This window comes from Pararge aegeria, chromosome 24, assembly GCF_905163445.1.
Source record: "Pararge aegeria chromosome 24, ilParAegt1.1, whole genome shotgun sequence".
Classification (NCBI taxonomy): Eukaryota; Metazoa; Arthropoda; class Insecta; order Lepidoptera; family Nymphalidae; genus Pararge; species Pararge aegeria.
The window spans coordinates 2812191-2835978 of NC_053203.1; the positions used below are offsets into that span (position 1 = coordinate 2812191).

At 40.0% G+C, this 23788-nt stretch overlaps 2 protein-coding genes across 5 annotated transcripts in view; one reads left to right on the top strand and one right to left on the bottom strand.

Annotated features, from left to right (window-relative positions):
• The window catches only part of LOC120634507, a 68450-nt gene extending 60495 nt beyond the window's left edge, over positions 1 to 7955 (top strand). For 3 of the 4 annotated variants that reach the window (XM_039905175.1, XM_039905178.1, XM_039905177.1), the window contains 6 exons: positions 1014 to 1086; positions 1313 to 1408; positions 2288 to 2556; positions 3784 to 3954; positions 5719 to 5881; positions 7751 to 7955. In XM_039905175.1, coding sequence (XP_039761109.1) covers positions 1014 to 1086; positions 1313 to 1408; positions 2288 to 2556; positions 3784 to 3954; positions 5719 to 5881; positions 7751 to 7800 — 822 coding nt within the window. In that variant the 3' untranslated portion in view covers positions 7801 to 7955. The remainder of the gene's footprint in view (positions 1 to 1013; positions 1087 to 1312; positions 1409 to 2287; positions 2557 to 3783; positions 3955 to 5718; positions 5882 to 7750) is intronic. The other variant, XM_039905176.1, reaches the window with a different exon arrangement.
• LOC120634508 (trypsin CFT-1-like) lies at positions 6331 to 23309 on the bottom strand. The gene is made up of 9 exons (XM_039905181.1): positions 23246 to 23309; positions 20720 to 20838; positions 20365 to 20450; positions 19632 to 19696; positions 18222 to 18421; positions 16736 to 16895; positions 16246 to 16397; positions 8916 to 8999; positions 6331 to 7016 (listed from the first exon to the last, which is right to left on the bottom strand). The coding sequence occupies exons 1-9, from the start codon at positions 23280 to 23282 to the stop codon at positions 7008 to 7010; spliced, it is 912 nt and encodes a 303-aa protein (XP_039761115.1). The 5' UTR covers positions 23283 to 23309; the 3' UTR covers positions 6331 to 7007.
• Between the last annotated feature and the right edge of the window lie 479 nt (positions 23310 to 23788).

Sequence of the window (23788 nt, forward strand, 5' to 3'; positions counted from 1 at the left end):
TAGGATTCGCTGTGGTCGGATGAGGCCAGGAGGATATATATATATATTAATTTGTTGTGAATAAACTTTGCATTCATTAATTCCTTTATTCTTTCAATCAACAAACAACGACCTCATACCGAGAGTGCCACCACACAACCCTCCCTCTTCTTAACCAATATAACAAGTGACTTGATTTTTCTGATAGTTTTGTAGTATCGTGCCTTTACCACTGAATTAGCGTAACCGACAAAAAAAAATATTCCCAAAAGCAGCTTTATTATAACATACATATAAAGCTTCTTTTCTAAAATGTATGATTTGTGCAGATACGCTTATTCTACGGTAAAGGCTCGATATGTTGCAATTTGAAGTTATATTCTTGTTTTGTATAAGCTAACTGGTCAGGTTTTTGAAACCACTGATTATGAAATAGATCCTGTGTTCGTCAACAAAAAAAGATGTTGGATTTTTCTGTAAAAAAAAAAAGTCTCACAACCAGCATGGAGTTGGGAAATTTGTGGCGTCCACCCCTTGTGCATCAGAGATGCTACGCCGTCTGTCTGGATTAGTAATATCGTATACAACATGTAACATAATAACAAAATACTGTCGAATGGTGCATAAGTATATTTCATAAGGAATCACAGCAGAAGCATATTTATTTTTCCATACAAACTAATTCAAAACATTTTAAGTGTTTACTTATGACAACCCTATTGAAGATAAAAGACCGACACGCGCATAATACCTACGCTACGCGACGCGTAGATTCTAATTTTTCATGTGATGTTAGCGCTGTATCTGATTTCTTTCAGAAAAAAGTATGGCAGTGGCTTACTCAAAGACTATTAGCGTTTCGGTTTCACAGATAAGTCACACAAATAGTAAATATTGTTTTTTAAAGCCTCGAAAGTAATATTTCGATTTTCATTTACACGTTGTATATATTAAGTAAAAAAAAAGTTTTGTTGTACATATTCTTGTGGTTCAATATACATACCCGATGTTTTTAATTATTTATTTTTTTGCAGGATGCTTTCGGCGAACACAGCGAAGAAGTTCTAGCCGGTGAGATCGCAGGCCCTAACGTTCCCACATATGAAGGTTAGATAAATCTCTAGTCAATGCACTTCCATACACAACTTATTGTAGTCTTTTAATAATTCATCTTCAAAGTTATTTTATATAATATAATTAAAAGTGAACAAAATTAAATCCTTTTTGGCTTTGTTAACTCTTGTTAAACGTTGTCGAGAAGTCACTCTTAGAGCAGATTGACTAATAAGATTCTTTGTAACTGGATAAATGAATGTAAGGTCACGTTTTTCAGAAAAAGATGGGCGGTGGGTGGTGTCGCGTGCGACGCCGCTGCGCAACTACGCGCTGTGTAGGCTGCTGCCCGAGCACGCTGGGCATCTCACGCACGGTACGTACAACCAATAAGCAGTCGGGACTTACAGTGGGCGGGTCAATTAGAGGGCGTCGTGAATAGATTGACATATTGATATGGGAATTGAGCTAAGGAACGAATCCATTAACCGATTAGTGATTATCTCTTTGAGGGCGTTGACAGGGTGGATTCAAAGTCAAACTCAAAAATATATTCATAAAATAAGTAGGCCCATATATTGGCCCACTTATGATACGTAGATTACATGAGAAATGTGTACATGGTGATGTGACAACGATATACTTATCGAAACTATACTCGTAAACTTAAAACTAAAGCTACGAGGGTTCCTGGTCTAAGAAAAAGCCCATAACAAACTGAGCCGGGTGTTCTTTGAGCTATCACCATCTCACATTGTCATATAAAATTATTAGCTCTTTCCGCTCCCGCCGCTCAGGTTCCGATTTACCTATTAACAATGCAGTACGGACCGACTAGAACGTGTGGTCGTTTCGTTTTCCCTCGTGTTGATCTACAAGAAAGTGGTATAGCAATTGCAAAGTTACTGCAACTTTAATGGGAGCTATTCAGACGTATCTCTAAGGAAATTAAGAAAAAAACATAAAAAGACAAGAAAAGGTGGAGAAGCAAGTGTACATAAAAAAATATGCAATGAATTAAACACCACCGTCTGATTTGAGAGTCGATAAAAACATTGGTATTAATGAAACTCTAAATTCAGCCTGCTAAGTCGATAGATACCTCAAAATACACTGTCGGGCGTGCGTAAAGCTTCGCACTGAAATTAGAACATCCTCAGGCGATGTTGACTTCAAATTGCACTCTACTCACGTTTCGCTTCGAGACCGGAGCATCTGCAGTACATTATTTAAATGGAGTTTTACCTTTTTTCAGACAAAGAAAAACTCGATCTATCACAGACACAATTCGCAGGTGAAGCCGACGAACTATCGTGCGACAACACGTCGCTGTGCGAGGAGGGCGCGGACGCGGGCGACGCGGGCGCGCGGGGGGAGGCCGAGGCGGACGTGGGGGAGAGCGAGGCGGAGGACTGCGAGACCTACGTGCTGACGGACCGGGCGCGCGCGCGGTGCTACGTGCTAGAAGACGCGCTCGCCTCGCGCCGCCACACCATCCTCGACCCCGCGCCACGCCCACCCACGGTAAGCGAAAGAGAGAGAGATATATATACAACTTCTTATCAACACATTACTTTTTATTGTTTTTTTTTTGGTGCCGCAAATTGACCGTCAATCCTGTATGTATAATCGAGTATTAGAAATATCACTTGTGCTAGTGTATTTCTCTTATCTTTCAATGTAAAAAATTTTTTTTTCTTCTTTTCCTTATAGATTATTATTTTTAAATATTATTATATAATTTATTATCTCGCAAAACTAGAAAATATATTATAATTTTTTCTATAAATCATAAAAGGAAAACATTTTTTCCGAGCCAAGGTCACATGATCACAGTTATATTTTGAGGCTAACTCTAGTTTGTTCGGTTGTCCCTATTCCCTAATAAATAAAATATAATATAAAAATTAGCACCAGCATATAAGATGGCTCAGAGTCACTCAGCGGGCGATGGAGAGAGCTATGCTAGGAGTATCTCTACGTGATCAAATCAGAAATGAGGAGATCTGTAGAAGAACTAGAGTTACCGACATAGCTCAGCGAGTCGCGAAGCTGAAGTGGCAATGGGCGGGGCACATAGCTCAGAGAACCGATGGAAGTTGGGGTCTTAAGGTGCTGGAATGGCGACCCCGCACCGGTAAGCGCAGCGTAGGTCGCCCCCAACGAGGTGGACAGATGACATCAGGCGAGTCGCTGGGAGCCGCTGGAGGCAAGCGGCCGTGTGTTGTGGAACTCCCTACAAAAGACATGACATGACGATGACATGACGATGATGATGATGATGCTTAACACCTACGCCTCATGTTGATGGCACGTTGCGTGTTCGTACAATTCACAGCATTCCACATGGGCAAGGCTGGCTTTCTATTTTAGTTTCGTTTAGAGTTTTATGTACAACGTAATTACCACCATGTCTTTATTAGTAGACGTGCGATTCTTAACTTCGACGGCCGAATGGCGCAGTGTGCAACGACCCTGCTCTCTTAGTCGAAGGCCAAGGGTTCGATTCCCACAACTGACAAATGTTTGTGCGATGAACAGGAATGTTTTTTAGTGTCTGGATGTTAATATGTATATTATAATCTTAGTACTCATAGCACAGGGCTAGATGGCGATGTGTGTATTGTCGTAGTAAATTAATTAAAAAAAAAAAACTTCGTACCATACGGTTTTCAACTGACCCTAAGGTGGGCCCGTGTAAATATAAAAAAAAAATATATTGGAGTTATCAGTCTCTCCTTTGAATTCCAGTCAAAGCAGAGTCCCGCGGAGGCGGTGGAAGAGCGAGACCGCAGCTACCTGATCTTGGACCCGCTGCGGGACATGACGTGCACGGTCATCGAGCGCACTCTCAGCTTAGACGAAGAATTCCTGCCCTTCGTGGAGAAGAGGTATCAACCCGCGCCCGTGGAGGGCGAGAAGGTGAGAATTATACGCTGCCTTTGTTGTAACATTTGAACTTCCAAATGTCGTTTAACAGCTTAGGACCTGTTACCAAGTTATGATGCTGTTAGGGTTGAGGAAGTTGGGTAAGGTTAAAGAATATTAAACCTATATAACCCCAACCGGTTAGTACCGGACGTCCTTGTCGGTAGGGTGGTAACTAGCCACGGCGGAACCAGAGATAGTTCTGAAATTATTAATTCCAAAATTGCCCCTACCGCGGATGGAACCTGGGACCTCCCTTTAAACACCAGCGATCACCGCTGCGTCAGCGAGGTCGTAAAATTCGTATGTTAAGTCGGATAAAACAGATGGATTCATTAAAAACCCATTAATGGCCTACTAAAGGGCGCGGGTCTCCTGTGACAATGAGAAGCAGATGGATTCATCATCATCATATCAAACCATTACCGGCCCACTACACTTCTCCCACAATGAGAAGGGACAAAGGCCTTTAACCAATTAAATATCACGTGCTAAAAGGTTAAGGAAAAAAACGTGAAGAAACCTGCATACCTAAGAGTTCTCCGTAATGTTCTCAAAGGTGTGTCGAATCCACCAATCCGCACTGGGCCAGCGTGGTGGACTAAGGCCTTAACGCCTTCTCATTGTGATCAGAGGCTCGTGCCCTGTGGTGGGCCAGTAATGGGTTTATTTGATTATGATGATGACGTTGGAAATAAAAGAATACATCGTTATATATAACAATTTAATTATTCTTAAACTGAATGATTATTTACATCACGACTTAGTTTTTAACCTCGTATTTATTTTATCACTCTCACTTAATAACAATTATGTGTTACTTTACAAAATATAAACCCGATTCGTTTAACTTACACCACACCACAGAAATAAGAACATACAGAACCGTACTTCAGGCGTAATTGCATGTAGTTTATTGTGCCCTAAAACAGTGAAAACATCCTGTGCACGTCTCAAAGTCAAAGTCAAATATTTCTTTATTCAAATAAACACATATATGGCACTTTTGATGCGTACATTACATGTCAAATATAACGTGGAAGTGAGTTGATGGCGATAACTAAATTCGTCAACTTAAAACTAAAGCTACGAGGGTTCAAACGCGCCCTGGTCTAAAAAGAAGCTCACAACGAACTCAGCCGGTTGTTTTTTTTTTTTATTACCATATCACATTGTCACTTAAAACTATTTAAGAAGCAACCTGGTTAGAGCAATATTTTACACCCAAGCATTTTTATCGTTAATACTATAATAGGTAGTCTATCTTCACACCCACGGTATTTTGCTAGCTCACAAATTTTCCCATTTTCTCTATTTTATGGTAAACGTTTAGAACATTAGAGGTAAAATAACAACTGTCAATTGCTAAATGGCATGAAGTGAACTTACCTGTTCGAGAAACACTATCAAAGAGGAATCGTTTTTGACGCGGTTTGTACGCGGTTTCTGTGAGTTCTTAATTCTGTGCCTTCCACTTCGCAAACACTGCGACTTTTAATGTGTAAATCGGTTTTTGTTTATCGATTCATTATATTTAATTTTAGTACGCGAAAGGGATTCTATTATCAATTAGGATAATAAAATTATACAATTCTAAAGATACGATACTAAATTCAATAAAACCATTTTTTTTTTTAAATTACAGTGGTCGACCACAAACAGTGCTGGTTATATTGGATATCACCACTTAATACAGTCTGAGTCACATAAACAACATTATACACAGTAATTTAAGGAATAAACAATATTTTGTTGAAGGTTTCCGTAAGCGAGGAGCTAGGCAAATGGCGGGAAGTGGAAGGAAGCGGATGGGTCGAGGGGGGATCCGTTGTGGGCGCCAACCCCCCTCGATTATTGAAAGATGTTGCGGTCGCGGATTTGCGAGCCGACCTCTTTATCGACGAGGCGCTCACGGACAAAGGTAAATTGTGCATCCCTTTCTAACTTATGGCTGATGAGTGTGACTGAAAGGGAGGTATATACATTTTGACGGCCGATTGGCACAGTGGGCAGTGACCCTGCTTCCTAAGTCCAAGGCCGTGGGTTCGATTCCCACAGCTGGAAAATGTTTGTGTGATGAACATGAAATGTTTTTCATGGGCGTTTATCTGTATATTATAAGTATTTGTGTGTTTAATATTCATCAAAATATTCATCAGCTATCTTAGTACACATAACACAAGCTACGCTTACTTTGGGGCTAGATGGCGATGTGTGTATTGTCATAATATATTTATTTTCTTTTTCTAACCTGCCTTAAAATGTAAACAATCTTTTCATTACTTTTTAGTGCAAAGTATAAGAATATAGAAAACAAGTGCAATAAAATAAACAAAAAAAAAAGTTATTTTAAAAAAGTGTGTTTTTTTTTCAATTTAAAATAAACTTAAAAAGTAGATTGTAACGATTGTTAAAATTATAAGACAGGAAAGAAAAAATTGCCACACAACAATGTGACAAGGATATAAAAATGCTAATAAATAACTAAAGCTTTGAAAGAGGTTTAAAAATTTTCCATCCTTTGGCATATTATCGTGCCTATAACTCGGTCCATTATAGAATGCGTTCTGACAGCTGGTGATTCAATGGATTTTGAATATCGTTCAATTGCAACACTTTGCTCTACTTAATAAGATTATTATTAAAAACTATGTATATCCTTATAGATATCGATTTTTTTCCGTAACTTACAGTGTGCTTTTATTGTTATATAAATAAGTAAACTATTTTTTTTAGTCATACTGTGCTGTAAAAGCTTATCCCAACTGTTTTCTATGACCGGCGGCAGAAATGCATTCTTTAAAGGCCTGGATTATGCACTTTTAGAAATCTTGACAGATTATATTAGTAGTTGAAATGGTCTAGTCATAGTTTGAATACATAATTTCCAAGAAAAAAAAAAGGTTCTTAACTTAAAATGTCTACGTTTTTCGTATCTCATAACGACGATATTAAATGGTATTGAGCAAATCCCGCGTAACTGCAGCAAACCACCTGGGACGTTGAAGATATTGCTTTCGTTCTTACGTCAAACTGGACGTGGTCATTTATCTTATCTGTAAATATAATTAGAAGTAAAATAAAAGAACAAAAGATCCTGAGTAAAGACTTATTTTAAGAGGAAATTAAATTTAGAACGAAAGTTTTTTTTTCTTTCTTTATCATATTCCGTTTCTTTTAATGTTTACAATATTTTCATAATTTTATAAGAGTAAAAAAAAAACAACAAAATATAAATTGAAAGAATTTCTTTACGAATTTAAAATAACTTTTACACTAAAAATAGACTAGTATGGAAAGTTCCATAGAAATCTTAATAACAAGTCTAGAAATGTTGTGTACGCATAACCAAGTCGCCGCGAATGAGACTCAGAGCACTCGAATTATACCAAAACATTTGTAACAGTTAGCGAATTTGTTTTAATTTTTAAACTGTTAAGCTCCAAAACAACTAGTGTACGCCGTTATGAAAAACAAAAATTTATGACTCGCAGTCATTCGAGTACGCGTAGTGGTCGGCCGCAGGGAGCCGACATCCGTCGACATTTTTTTTCTATTCTTAAAGTGCCAAAGGACATTTAAAATTAAGGTTTCTATCAGTGGCGTGCACAGGAATTTGGACCAGAGTAAACATAGAGCATTAAAATGGAATAAAATCCTCCTCTGTTGCCAGTTATATAAAAATGTTAGGGTAGGCAGCGCTTTTGCGCATGTGTGAAGTGCACGCCACTGGTTTCTATGTGCCCCTGTCGGCGACCACAGAGCAATGTGTTGTGTTGTTGTGTTGCAGCGCTGTGCCGGCAGCTGGTGCTGGTGAGCGTCCGCGGCGCGCGCTCGTGACGGGGCGCGGCGTCTGTCACCTTGTACCTTATACTATATTTATTGTGACGTACCTCCTGTAGCGTACTGTACCATACACCTACACTATATCTATACTATACTATATCATTACAACGTTACGTTAATTAATTAAATATTCATATGTGATATCCTGATTGGGTGCTTTCATTTCTACTCCTCCCCTCCACCTGTCTATGATCAACAATGTACTATATATGCGGTTCCATACAAAAGGAAAAAAAAATGACCGATTTTGTGGACTAGGTTATATGACTATATTAAAAATAATACTTCTTCCGTTGTAATATAACCTATAGTTAATTATTTTCAATAATATTTAACTAGCTGATCCGTGCAACTTCGTTGCACCAAATCGGTTATTACCGGAAAACACAAATAAGAAGACATTTTCTAAAAATGAATCCTAGCTAGATCTATTTATCGCCACTTGTATACTAAATTTCATGAAAATCGTTGGAGCTGATTCCGAGATTCCAATTATATACATACAAGAATTGCTCGTTTAAAGATTTAAGATAAGATAACACAAAATTAGAAAATAAAGTATATATTTTTTTATCATTACATTGAAAAAATCCGAGCCATGGATGGTCTCGTGATTACAAAAGCTAATTATTGGTACTATTAGTTTACAGTCGTGGTAATGCTATAGTTACAAATTACTTTATTCTTATTGTTATGAATTTAAAGATCAAAACAAAACGAATTCTCAGAACTATAATAAAAGATTTCACTGTAAGATGGTGATAACAAAAAAAATACCTGGCTTAGTTGGTTGTGGGCTCTAAGACCAGGGCGCGTTTTTAACCCTCGTAGCTTTAGGTTTAAGGCTAACGAAGTTATCACAAATATGTATGAACGCTTCATGTAGGCCTATCACAGATACCTATCTGTGATAGGCCTACATGAATAAAGACAATTTGAATTTAATTTGAGCAACTGCTGAGTTTCTTGTCGGCTTCTTTGTAAAATCTCGCTTCCGAACCGGTAGTAGAGTACACAGAGTTGACGTTTCAAAAGTTCATATATTTCTGGAAATTAATGTAAATTTTTTCTTTAAAAGGCATTTAAAGCGAAGCCTTCTTATTACTTACAAATATAAGTGCAACGGTGACTATAATCAGGTTTAGTTGCACCGAAACCGCCGCGTTGATCCGAGCTTGCGGCACCCCGGATACCTGTAACATTGGCTCGTCATAATAACATCAAACGACGTGTCCATGGGCCCCGGGCGACGCAAGTTAGGGTAAATGTACTTTTTATCCCGGAAAAGGGCAAAATATATACATTTGTTACTTTATTATTATTTATTATTTGACGGCCCATTGGTGCAGTGGGCGGCGACCCTGCTTACTGAGTCCAAGGCCGTGGGTTCGATTCCCACAACTGGAAAATGTTTGTGCGATGAACATGAATGTTTTTCAGTGTCTGGGTGTTTAGTTTATCTGTATATTATAAGTAATTAATTCATAAAAAATTTCATCAGCCATTTTAGTACCTGCTGGTCTTAGGATGAACATCTCGAAGACCAAGTTCATGGTCATATATCTAAAAATAAAGTAGATAACATTGACATCACAGTAGCAGGCCAAAAAGTTGAGAGAGTGCGAAATTATAAATATTTAGGTACGTGGCTTAATGATACCTGGAGCAGTGATCAAGAAATTAGGTCTCGGATTGAAATAGCTAGAAGTACCTTTACCAAGATGATAAAAGTACTCTGCAACCGCAGACTTAAGATCCCTTTGCGCATGCGACTCCTGCGTTGTTACATCTGGCCCATACTGCTATATGGATGCGAGGCTTGAATTATTAAAGAAGACCTCAGGAAACGCATAGAAGCATTTGTGGTGATGTGGACATTCAGACGTATGTTAGCCATTATAGTCGTAAAAATGTAATAGGCCCGTTTTGACATTTGTGCAAGACCATAGAATGTAACTTGGAACGAAACTGTAAGAAACAATAAAATAAAAATAAATTACATACAGTGTTTTAAAAAATACCCAAATTTTTTTGGGACGTTAAATAATATGACGGGGACGGGGTGTAAGTGGGCGTGGCTAGTACCAGTCAGCCTCCCAAATTGCCAACCTCACCTGCACGTGGTGCACCCTGCCGTTTAACCGACGAGGCTCTGGCTACCGACAAGTGGCGGTATAACCACTTCAAATTGGCTAGGCTGAACAAATGGCACAGACCGGTGTCGGGCAGCAGCGACGCCGGGGCGATCAGTCTAGCTCTGCGATGACCAACCCGCCTGCCCAGCGTGGTCATTATCGGGCATATCTTTAATGGGAAGGAGAAAAAAACCACAGCCCCTAGTTCCCGGCGGCCCCGCTATTCCTGGCTCTGGCAGCGGTTATGGTAACGGCGGGGCAAGGGGTGTTAAGAATCTCCGGCAGAGATTCCGCTGCCAACCCCGACGACTTGACCTGGCAACATACAACGCACGCACGTTGAGGACCGATGGAAAGGTGATTGAGCTGGAAGAAGTGGTGAGCAAGTTGCGCTGGGATATTATAGGATTGTCTGAAGTCCGGCGAGAGGGGGAGGACTCGATAATCTTGGAATCCGGCAACTTGTTTTACTACCGGGAGGGTGACCAACAGTCACAGGGTGGTGTCGGGTTTATCGTCCACAAGTCTCTCGTCAACAATGTTGTAAAAGTCGAAAGTGTGTCGAGCAGGGTAGCATACCTTATACTTAGAATTACCTAACGGTATTCGTTGAAGGTCATACAGGTATACGCGCCGACTTCGGCACACCCAGACGAGGATGTAGAGGTTTTGTATGAGGACATTTCAAAAGCCATACATGCCTCGAACACCTACTACAATATTGTGATGGGGGATTTCAACGCGAAGCTTGGCGAGCGAACTGGTTCAGAGTTGAGGGTGGGGCAATTTGGGTATGGGCAACGGAACCACAGGGGTCAAATGTTGGCTGACTTCATGGAGAAGGAGGGCCTTTATATGATGAACTTCTTCTTCAAGAAGCGGCCACACAGGAAATGGACCTGGATAAGCCCCGATGGTTCCACGAGAAACAAGATCGACTTCATCATGTCGACCAAACGGCATGTATTCAATGATGTCTCTGTGATCAACAGGGTTAAAACCGGAAGTGATCACCGTATGGTAAGAGGCACATTGAGTATAAACGTTCAACTTGAAAGAGTCAGACTGGTGAAGTCTACACTCCGGCCTACTCGTGCCCATATTCAAAACCCCGAGAGCTTTCAACTAGAACTACAGAACCGGTTCGGTTGCCTAGCAGATTGCGACACTGTGGACGATTTGAACAACAGGCTAGTGGAAACTGTCCAAACAGTCGGGTCCAAATTCTACAAGACCCACCGTAGAAACAAGGCCAATAGGTTCTCAACCAATACACTCAAGCTTATGACGGAGAGGCAAGAGATGAGACTACAGTCTACAGCAGACGCGTCCGCTTACCGGCGGATTAATAGGCAGATCTCTAAATCACAGACTCGTGATATGCGGCACTTCAATACAGATACGTATTAAAAATGCCATCGAGCAAAACAGAGGCTCTAAAGTGTTCGCTAGAGATCTGTCTATCGGTCAGAGCCAGTTGATGCGACTGAAGACCAATAATGGTAATCTTGTCTCTTCCAAACCTGAGATCTTGGGTGATGTTGAGAACTTTTATGGACAGTTGTACACCACAGTACAGACGCCTGTTGAAGATTTGGCTAAGGATCCTAGAGCCAAATTAACTCGACACTATACCGAAGATATCCCAGACGTCAGCCTATACGAGATTAGTGTGGCTCTCAAGCAGTTTAAAAATGGCAAGGCGCCGGGTGATGACGGAATAACGGCAGAACTCCTGAAGGCAGGTGGAAAACCGATACTGAAAGTCCTTCAGCGATTGTTTGATTCCGTTATTCACCAAGGCACAACGCCAGAGGCATGGCACAGGAGTGTGGTGGTTCTGTTCTTCAAAAAAGGTGATAATACCTTGTTGAAGAATTACAGACCCATCTCGCTGCTGAGTCATGTCTACAAGCTGTTTTCGAGAGTCATTACGAATCGTCTCGCTCGTAGGTTTGATGACTTCCAGCCTCCCGGTTTCCGTAAGGGCTTTAGTACCATAGACCACATTCATACGCTGCGGCAGGTTATACAGAAGACTGAAGAGTATAACCGGCCACTTTGCTTAGCGTTTGTGGACTATGAAAAAGCCTTTGATTCGGTGGAAACTTGGGCTGTGTTTAGGTCACTGCAGAGATGCCGAATTGACTACCGGTATATCCAAGTGTTGCAGTGTTTGTACAAAAACGCCACTATGTCAGTTCGTATACAGGATCAGACTACGAGACCAATCCAATTGCAGCGAGGCGTGCGACAGGGAGATGTTATCTCCCCGAAACTATTTACCGCTGCGTTGGAGGACATCTTTAAGCTTCTGGATTGGAACGGACTTGGCATCAACATTAACGGCGAGTACATCACTCAACTTCGGTTTGCCGACGATGTAGTCATAATGGCAGAGACTCTGGGAGACCTAAATACGATGTTCAATGGCCTCAGCAGAGCTTCTCAACAGGTTGGCCTACGAATGAACATGAGCAAGACGAAGATTATGTCTAATGCTCATGTTCCGCTTCAACCAGTAATCGTTGAGAACACTGCACTCGAAATTGTTGACGAATACGTATACCTCGGACACACGATCCAGTTAGGTAGGTCCAATTTCGAGAAGGAGGTGAACCGCCGAATCCAACTCGGATGGGCAGCGTTCGGGAAACTTCGTGCCATCTTTTCGTCAAAAATCCCTCAGTGCCTGAAGACGAAAGTCTTCGAACAGTGCGTGTTGCCAGTGATGACCTATGGCTCTGAAACATGGTCGTTAACTGTGGGCCTCATAAGAAGGCTAAGCCTTCTACAGAAGTCACTCAGCGGGCGATGGAGAGAGCTATGCTCGGAGTATCTCTACGCGATCGAATCAGAAATGTGGAGATTCGTAGAAGAACCAAAGTTACCGACATAGCTCAACGAGTCGCGAAGCTTAAGTGGCAATGGGCCGGACACATAGTTCGGAGAAAGGATGGACGTTGGGGTCCCAAGGTGCTGGAATGGCAGCCCCGTACTGGTAAGCGCAGCGTTGGTCGACCCCCAACGAGGTGGACAGACGACATTAAGCGCGTCGCAGGTAGCCGTTGGATCCAAGCGGCTCAGAATCGTGGAACTTTGAACTCCCTACAAAAGACCTATGTCCAGCAGTGGACGTCTATCGGTTGATGTGATGATGATGATGAAATAATATGAAAGAATATATTGCGAGTATTATTTTTGCGCTTACTTCATAGTAGCATGTAATTTATAATAGTTGCGAAACGTTCCGAAAACAGTTACGTTCTCAGTCTTTTTTTTTTTATACTAGAGCTGTAACCATTTTTTTACTGAATATCGAAATTAAATATTGTGTAGTTATCTTTACTGCAAAGAATGAGCTTGGTTCTCAAAATAGGTTCTAAATAAAGAGTCTGAGTTGATGTATCTGACCAAGCGGCACATGACTGAAGCGTCCCCGCGCGCACTGCGCAGTTTTTCGTTCCTCATCTTGTAAAGTTGACTATTTTGATTTGTTGTTGATTTGATATATTATATTGTTTACTATTAGGTTAACTATGGCTCTTCTATTTTGGACATTAATTTAAACATAGTGATTTGACTCGATTTTTGTGTTTGTTGTTAGGTATATAGTACTTACTCTGTTTCAACATGTTGAAAAGTAGACGTATAATCAACAGCCAGTCACGCGTATTGGTTATGAAGTTAAAGGAATACTTTGAACGAACGAACACTTTACAATACATAATAATATCAATCAAGTACTGATACAAACTTGAATTGATTTATCGTGAGTATCGAGTCCCGAGTCTTATGGTTCCATAACTAGTTACGTCGCGATGACAAATGTCAAAACGGGCCTATTACATTTTTACGACTATAGTTGGACTCTCAATGTCAATCAATGAGGAAGTTCTGCGACGCGTCAACCGCGAGGCGTGAACTTTTGCACACCATCAAGATCAGAAAAGTTGCATATCTGGGGCACGTGCTAAGGCACGAGAGATATGATCTCCTTCAACTTATTATGATGGGAAAGGTTGCAGGAAGAAGAGGCGTTGGTCGCAGAAAAAAGTCCTGGCTTCGTAATATCAGAGAGTGGACTGGAATCGCGAGTGCAGCAGAATTATTTCGCCTCGCGAAAGATACACAAGAATTTACGAAGCTGACTGCCAACCTTCGCTAGTTGGAGAGGCACCGCAAGAAGAAGATTTTAGTACCCATAACACAAGCTACGCTTACTTTGGGGCTAGATCGCGGTGTGTATTGTCGTAACATATATATTTATTTATCTAAGTAATTTATTTTAAAATTATCTATGTGTTAGTATGTAAAATGTTTTTTATATGTAGATATATTTTTAGCACTTATCATTTATTTTATTGTCACTTTATATGACCTATTATCATCATCATATCTACCCATTACTGGCCACAGTAACAATGCCTATAAAAAATAAATGGGCTGAAAACGTGATACGAAGAAAGGACAATATGTGGACTACAGAAGATAGATAGAAAGTCTTTATTGCACATACAGAATAAAAAACAGATCAAACAAAACAATAGGTAAATAAATATATATGCGCAAAGGCGGCCTTATCGCTTGAAGCGATCTCCTCCAGACTACCTGGGGAGAAGTTACTGCATGGTGGCCGAAATATAATACGAGAAAGAGAGGAAGAATCTGTAGATGGAGAGACGATACTGTAGAGTACGCAGGCCCAGAACTCCTCAAATTCCCAAACCTGGAAGAGACTGGGAGGCCATTGCCCCGAAATGGGATAGGTTATTGTGTAATTGCTTCTTTACTATGTTAACTAGGCTTATAATAATAAAAGGTCAAATAGTCCACCGATCCGCACTGAGCCAGCGTGGTGGATTTTATGAGGATGACTAATACAGCGGACGAAGCCGCCTGCACTCATAATCTCTTTTAAATAAATGTTTCAATTTTTTCCTTGATATTTGACGGCCGATTGGCGCAGTGGGCAGCGACCCTACTTTCTGATTCCAAGGCCGTGGGTTCGAATCCCACAACAGGAAAATGTTTGTGTGATGAACATGAAGGTTTTTCAGTGTCTGGGTGTTTATCTGTATTTCATAAGTATTTCTGTATATTATTCATAAATTTATTTATCGGTCATATTAGTACCCATAATTTGGGGGTAGATGGCGATGTGTGTATTGTCGTAGTATATTTATTATTGTTATATTATGCCTGTTTAGTTTCTTCAGTCATTATCTTCATTAAAGAACCAATGATATATAATTGCTTATTTTATTTAATAAGTCAATTAAATAACACGTCCAATACATCAAAATCAAAGATGTAATCTTTTAAATCAATTTATCAAGTATTATGCTAATTGTCTGTATCGATCACATCTAAAGATAGCGAATAACACAAATTCAGTGTTATCAAATACTATCAACAACAATAAATATGATACGTGAATGTTCTGATTACATCAACTCCAAACGGTATCCACTTTATATTACTGATTTGGTTAATCTAGATACAAATGCCATGGAATGATTATCGATTAAAATCCCTGGACAGGCAGTGCTTTTATACTTTTATGGAGTGCAAGTTGCGTGCACTAAATGGCGTCGATAAAAAACCCACACGCACGGTTTTACGTCTGTTTCTGCGGGCTAATGTTCGGAACTGAAAAATTAACGGGACAAATACAACCAGAGAACAAATACGGTAGAGATACTTAGTAGATTTTACATACAAGGTCATAATTTTTACTGTGGGAAGGGCTCGACCAGTTTCGGCAACATTTTCAGTAAGGAAGAAGAGGACATTGTGATTTACAGTATCAATACTCTATATTGATAATAAACTAAAGAATTTCTTTATTTGTTTGAACTCTCTAATCTACTAAAAAGTATTTGCATTCTATTTCATAATTCTTGAGGAAGCTACGACCCAGAGGAGCCAGCATATGAAGGAGTAGCGTGGGCGGGAGATTTGACGCGGTGGGTATGTTATTCAGTATAAAGATTGAAGAAATTATAAATTATACGCATTGAATTAAGAATATACAGAGTCCTCGTTCAGCCATTATTGTATGCAGTGTATTGTGTTGGTATATAGGTGACAGATTTAGAAAATGCAGATCAAGTATCGTAATTTATAAAGTTAACTGCAAGCGCCATCTAGTGATCACCATCTAGTAACATTACGGTTTCCCGGTATTGTAAATAGATGGCGCTCTTTCGATTCCATACAAATCGTATTTAACTTTCACGCAATGGAATAAGTATAAAATCGTATCGTGCCTACGATAAGGCTATCCTCATTGTTTCCTTACCGTGCTATTAATCCACGTGGTGAAGGCGGACACCCGCGTGTACACACCGGGGAACACCGGTTGTGCACAGCCCCAGCCCCACGACACCACGCCCACGAGCACGTTGCCGCGGACCAGCGGCCCACCGCTGTCGCCTTGGCACGCGTCCTTGCCTGGTTCACACAACGACATGGGTTATCAAGGTGTAAGTTAACATAGCATATTACACGAGACGGACATTTTTCATGACAAAATTGGCACTTTTAGGAAATTTATTATGGCAAAATAAGTATTGTAACCAACTAAATTTAATGCCACATCAAAAAACAAAATCAAACGCAGACGAAGTCGCGGGCAACTAGTTAGGAAATAAATATGTAATGTATTCTACATCATTATTTGTCATACATTTGTGTGTCTTTCTTTATACACGCATTTAAGTTTTATCGAGTTTAAAAGTACAATGATTCAAAAGAAGTTTCATTACAATGGGGTATTTGATATGCCCTACCTCCCTCGTCGATGAGGCCGGCGCACAGCATGTTGTCTGAGATTGGGTAGGGGTCGCCGGTGATCTCCTGCAAATAGGCGTAGCGCGCCTCGCACACCGAGTGGTTCACGGTGTAGATCTGAACCTCGTTCAGCACCGACGATGCTTGTGACACTGTCGACTGTGAACAACTTTTTGGTCAATTTTATAAATTTAAAATGCGTATAAAAATTTTGTCAATTTTATAAATATAAATTGCGATTGTTTTTTTATCATTTTTATTAGTGTTTTTACCTACACTTGGAGGAATTATCAATTTTTACAAAATTAAAAATACATATAAAAATTTTCGGAACCGACAGGATTTGAACCTGCTACTCTCTGGCAATCGCGGCCTGAGCGCTTTCTCCAATTAAGCTACGGCTCTCTAACCGTTGAAGCCGAAATTAGTATATGACTTTCACATCAGTCTTATAGCGACTGTAGCGCCATCTAGTAGGAAACGTTGCAGTTTCGATCTAAATTGCGACTCTCTGGCAATCGCGGCCTGGGCGCTTTAACCAATTAAGCTACGGCTCTGCTACCGTCGATGCCAAAATAAGTATTTGGCTTTTACATCAGCCTGAAGCATATGCATTTTAAATTTATAAAATTGACAATTACTCCAAGTGTTGGTACAAACACTTTTTATGTCCTTTTAACCTTAGCTCCGTGACTCGATCTCAGCTATTAGATATTAATACTTATCACTACAAATTACTAAATAGAATTAAGAACATTCAGAATCCGTATACACGATTAATATTGTAGCACGTAAAAACCACTCCACTTTAGTAGTGTTTCACGAACAGGCGATTAATCACTTTATTCCATTAAGCAGTTGACAGTTCACCATGATATGGGAAAAGTTTGTGAGCTAGCAACATTCAGCGGGTGTGGGTTAAGAAGTGCGCGGGGCATGCAATAATGGGTTATGTATGTTCTTAATTCTATTGCATCAGCTTCCCTTTCGGGAGGACCGAGTTAGAGCTCCGGCCTTTTAACTTTTCGGAGTAAGTGCGTTTTTTACTTGCGCCGGTGTGTGTTTTACATATAGGTACAATAAAGCCCAATTAAGTTTTGCGTAAGAAACAAAAAGAACTTTTTACAACCAAGTCGTCAAAAAATTAATTTTACTACTGCTTTAGTGAAATTCTTGAAAAATTGAAAATGTATAATGTTTACATAGCTTAGTAGAACATAGACAAACTTTTTAGTAGTTTTAGTGCTTTCGGTGACAGAGCTCGTAGGGGGTAGTACTACCATTCTTATTTATGACGCCAAGTAGCATTGCTGAAACGCTGTGTTCCGATGTTAAGGATGCCGGTGTAATTACAGTCACGTGAGGCATCAAACCTACGCCTCGAATTGATATTAGGCGGCACTTTACAGGACGTTCTCCTTATATGCCCTGCGAAGTGGGCTCTGTTTATAGGCCTTTATTACATACTTTTCAAAAAAACCTTACGTTGGTCCTGCCCCACCCCACAGTGGTGACCAGCGCGTAGTCTGCGACCACCGCGTCGGCTACGGGTATGTAAACCGTGCCGACTGAGCTGGACAGCGTGACTCTTGTCGCTAGAGTCATTACAGCGATGTCGTAGTCCCGGACAGGTGTATTGTAGGACCTGTGGACTATGACTTCAGACACCGCGTGTATTGTACCACCTGGAATAGATAAATCGGGATTTATAAAATGGAATATATATAATTATAAGAATATAGATAAATTAATAAAAAGGAAGCGGTGCCTAGTGGAAGCCTAGTGATTAGAACTTTAATTGAGGTAAAACGCACATAACTTAGAAAAACAGGTGTGTGCTGGGATTCGAACTTGGACCCCGAAAGTGAAGTCGAAGATTGGGCTAGTGTTGCCTCTTAAGGGTTGTTAATGATGATGAGTATAAGATAGACTTGATATTGGATTTTATTTTTAAACTAGATAGACTTGCGCTTGACAACAATCATGCCTGATATAAAGCATTGATGCTGGAGCGCGCTTGCCTAGAAAATGCTTATTCACTCTTACCTTGAACGCATTCAAGAATCACGAAACACCGAGCGTTCCAAACTTTAGCGGCACGTATCAGAAACGTATAAGTATTCGTTTAAAATATGGTAATTCTAAACAAAACCTAATTCCTGTGTCTAAATTATCGTTAGGTATACTTAATTACACTGTGTGAAAAGGTTTACACTAATTTTTAAATTAAAAGTCCACAACGTACTCTAAGTTGACTCAAAAGGTTCCCACCATTTTTTATGAAGTCTTAGCGGTTACGCCCTCTTCTGAGTTGCATGTGACAGGGTCGCTGCTTCTGCTGAGTTTTGTTCTCTACTTATCTGCTTTAATATTCATCATATCTTTACGGGCACAGCTAAACTTATACTATCTTTCCATCAGAAATTTCATTAAAATCGGTTTAGTTACAGAGTTATGGTTTAACATCGATCAAATCTATCATTGTCTATCCAGAAGGAACCCTTTTATTTTTCGGGATGAAAATATTCTCAAGTATTAACCCAGATAGCAGCGATAAGTATACCAGACTGCATTTAAATCAGTTCAGTAATTTCCGCGAGATGCTTTAACAGACAGACGGACAAAAATTAAATAAAAATCAGATTTTCTATATAGATATTATAAGCCCGAACAAAATTTCAAAAAAATATAAAATGTATCAAAATCGTCCAGTTGCAGTTTAATTATAGATAAGTATAGATATAGGTAGATTATAGAGCTGAATAAAAACGCGTAAATCTCAGGAACTGCCAGTCCGATTTGAAAAATTGTTTCTGCTGTAGAGATAACATTAGTTGAGCAATATTGTAGGCTTTTAAAATATCGACCGGGTAGGTAAGGTTGGTAGATACTTACCAGTATTTAGATACGTTGATCCGACTCGGACGCTGAAGTATACGGGGCTAACTTGCTGGCCGTTTCTACAGGAAGATAGTAATAGGTAATACAGTTAAGATTTAGTTAAATTTATTCTTCCACTAAATCTAGAAGTGATGATGTGTATAAACGCGTCTCATTCTTTCACAGACTGAGTAAGTAATGGTCTGCTGATATGCGTTCACAGTCTGTAAGCTGTGTGCCAGTGGAGTGGATTTTACCAAGCGACCCGGATAATTAGGGCTATATCTATTAATTTCATCGATTACTGTTACTCTGTTTTGCGTGTAACCCAAGAAGCATTAGCAATCATTGTGAGGATTCTATTTTGGGCTCTTTGAATGGACAGAATTTTAGATTACTCAGTACTCCATACCTGAATACCATAGAGCCAGATGGGTTTAAGAATGACGCAATACATAAATAAATAAATGAATATACCACGACAATACACACATCGCCATCTAGCCCCAAGGTAAGCGTAGCTTGTGTTATGGGTACTAAGATTACTGATGAATATTTTTATGAATAATAAACACCCAGACACTGAAAAACATTCATGCTCATCACACAAACATTTTCCAGTAGTGGAAATTGAACCTGCGGCCTTGGACTCAGAAAGCAGGGTCGCTGCAAACTGCGCCAATCGGCCAATACCTACTTATGCAGATAAGCGTCAAAGAATAAAACAATAAGTTTGAATAGTTCTTACGTGGCCACGAAGCAGTGCGCGGCCGACAGGACATGCCGGCGAGTGATCAGAGAGCCACCGCAGGAAAGCTGGGAGTTGTACAGGATCTGCGGAGTACAACAGTCTAGTATAGGGTAATGTGGAGAAGTATCAATAACCTGCTTTGAAAATACATCAATGGAAGATATGCCCAAAAACTCTCACCAGATCACAAAAATTCTAAAATTATTATTTTTTTTAAATTTTGAACCCGGGATTTGAAACTTAAAACCACCGCTCATCGCTGCGCCATGGAGGTCGTCAACCTTAAGCGTATGTGCCTGTAATTTGGTTTTTAACAGACATATATCGTACTAGTGGTAAAAGAAAAAAGTACCTGCACCGCGAAGGGATATTTGTCTATCGTGGTAGCGTTGCCACCAATGATCCTCGTGCTGGGGTCTTCCACAGCGGTCGACAGGTCGGACGTAAGAATTGTATCCTGCGCGTGCAGTGCTGTGGATAAAATTATACACGTAGACATTCCGCGATTACTATTCAGGCAAATTTTCCCAGAAGGTATAATATAATAAATCGTTATTTTTAAAGTCTAGCTTCTGGTAGCACATTGGTAAACGGATTTAGAATCTGTCAAATTCAAAAAAATTGTCAAATTAGACAATTAAAACAATCATAGGTTATTATTTAAATAGCTAATAGGTACCTACCTGCATATTATGGCTAATGTAATAATGCATCGTAACCACCATTCCGCACTGTGCCAGTGTGGCGGACTTGGACCTAATCTTTTTAAACTTTGGGAGGAGACCCGTGCCCTGTTGTGGGCCGGTAATAGTCAGTTGCGTGCACTTCGTATATGCACAAAAGCACTGCATACCCTAAAATCTTTGTATTACTCATAAAGAGGAAGGATTTTTAAATTTTATGCAATCTTCCTTCTTTATGCAAACCCTGTGCACGCCACTGGTAATAGTTTTATGTATGTGATAGCCTAGTGGTTTGGACTTCAGCTTCCCCGTCACTGGTACCAAGTTCGTTCCGTTACACACCTCTAGCTATTCGGAGTTATGTGCGTTTTAATGCGTTCTCTGTGCTACTACTACTACTACTCTACCGCGACCACAAACCTGTCTGCCCAGCGTGGGGATTATGGGCAAACCCTCCCGTTCAGAGACGCCTTTAATCCAGCAGTGGACTGTTATAGGCTATTGATGCGCATTTTAAGAAATTTATATACTACGACAACGCACACATCGCCATCTAGCCCCAAAGTACGCGTAGCTTGTGTTGTGGGTAGATGACTGATAAATATTTTTATGAATATAATACACATAAATACTTATAATATACAGATAAACACCCAGCAACACAAACAATTTTTCACACAAACATTTTTTTCCACTTGTGGGAATCGAACCCACGGCTTTGGACGCAGAAAGCAGGATAGCTGCCCACTGCGCTAACCGGCTGTCAAATGGTTCCGAAACATGGTCGCCAACTAAGGGCCTCATGAGAAGGCTCAGAGTCACTCAGCGGGCGATGGAGAGAGCTATGCTGGGATTTCAAATCAGGAATTAGGAGATCCGTAGAACCAGAGCTACCGACATAGCTCAAGGAGTCGCGAGGCTGAAGTGGCAATGGGCGGGGCACATAGGTCCCGAAGTGCTGGAATGGCAGCCCTGTACTGATAAGTGGACAGACGACATTTAACGCGTCGCAGGTAGCGGCTGGACCCAAGCGGCACATAACCGTGGAATTTGGTACTCTGGACGAAAGATGTTTATGTTGTTCTATGTCCAGCAGTGGACGTATCGGTTGATATGGTGATGATGATGAAGACTCAGGTCCAGTGAATTATCTTAGATGTTCACCTTTGAGATTATGGTTGGTGGTGATGTCACAAACATTTATCACTATGCTTAGTATTTTGGAAAACCCATCTACGACACTTGAATGGCGAATCTAATCTAAATTGCTTTCATTTAGAGTGGAAGAAGTATACGTAGATACTCTATATTGTATCTATATGTTATAATGCAAAATAAATAAGTAGAAACAAATTGGACCATAACACAATTTTGATAAAGTCTAGTATTCATTAATAAGTAATAATGAATATTATGATCTAATCGGGTTAACTCGAGGAAACTATTTTTCTCGAGTGGAATGACTATTGGATCCGTTATTAAATAAAGAATAAAGAAATTCCATGATATACTAACAATCAATAAGCTTAATTTGCTATACTCCTTGAACAGGATTATCTGTACAAACAAAATACAAGCTAAACCGAAAACCGAACCGAACCGAACCGAACCGGTGTTAGCTCAGTGGGTAGGACTTCGACTGAAAGGTTTAAGGTTTAAGGTGAAAGAAAACATCGTGAGGAAACCTGCATGCCTGAGAGTTCTCCATAATGTTCTTAAACGTGTCTGGAGTCCACCAATCCGCTCGGGGCCAGCGTAGTGGACTACAGCCTTAACCCCTTCTTAATCTGAGAGGAGACCCGTACCCTGTACTGGGCCGGTAATGGGTTGAAATGATGATGAAGATGATTATGAAACAGAAAGTGTTAACTTTTAATTTCAAACACAAAATCTTGCAAGAATGCTCCGGCGTCGGAGCGTAGATAGTCCACAGAGTATAAAGATTGAAGTTATATAAATTGCACCGTTCCGATTCTATAGCTTTTTGCGGAGTACAGCAAATTAAGTTTTATGTTCATTAAGAATTTAAACTTACGAAGTTACTGTCGGTACGATGAACCGCTCCATACCCTTATATTCATATAGGCACATACCAAACATGTTAATTTTTACAAACCTAAGAGTAAGTTAGAACAACACTTAATGCACTAAGGACACCATGAAGCAATCGATCATAAATGACAAATTATACTTACTCGCGATAAGTATGGATATCACACAGACGCGCCACATTTTCGCGATCAGCAATCATCGACTGCCGATCGTGTTGTCTCTTATCGATAGAATCATAGATAAGTAACCTAGTAACGTGGCCCATCAAGAGGGAGAAGGTAGAAGGTGCACGCAACTTTTCTCTACCAATATACTGGACCACTGGGTCAAAAATATCATAACGTGTGCTGAATTTTTGGAGCTTCTTCGGCAGTGTGGCTTTTGAAGAAACAGGCTTATGCACCTAAGTTTGTCAGTTTTAATGTATAGAATTAAATAATTTGACAGTCTAAACATCGCCTACTCTCATTATCGTGCATTCACAAAAATTGCTATGAAGTCACTTCGAATCAAAAAGCCAACCAGCTCCCATTGCTTATGATATTTAAATCATAAACAAAATTTGTAACGAAAAAAATTACAGTGAACTTGTATACAGAGATGCCTGAACGCAGTTATGTATGTGCTGCGTTGGCATAAACTTTACATAAAGTGTGAAGGTGGTGAAGAATTTTTTCTTTTAATAT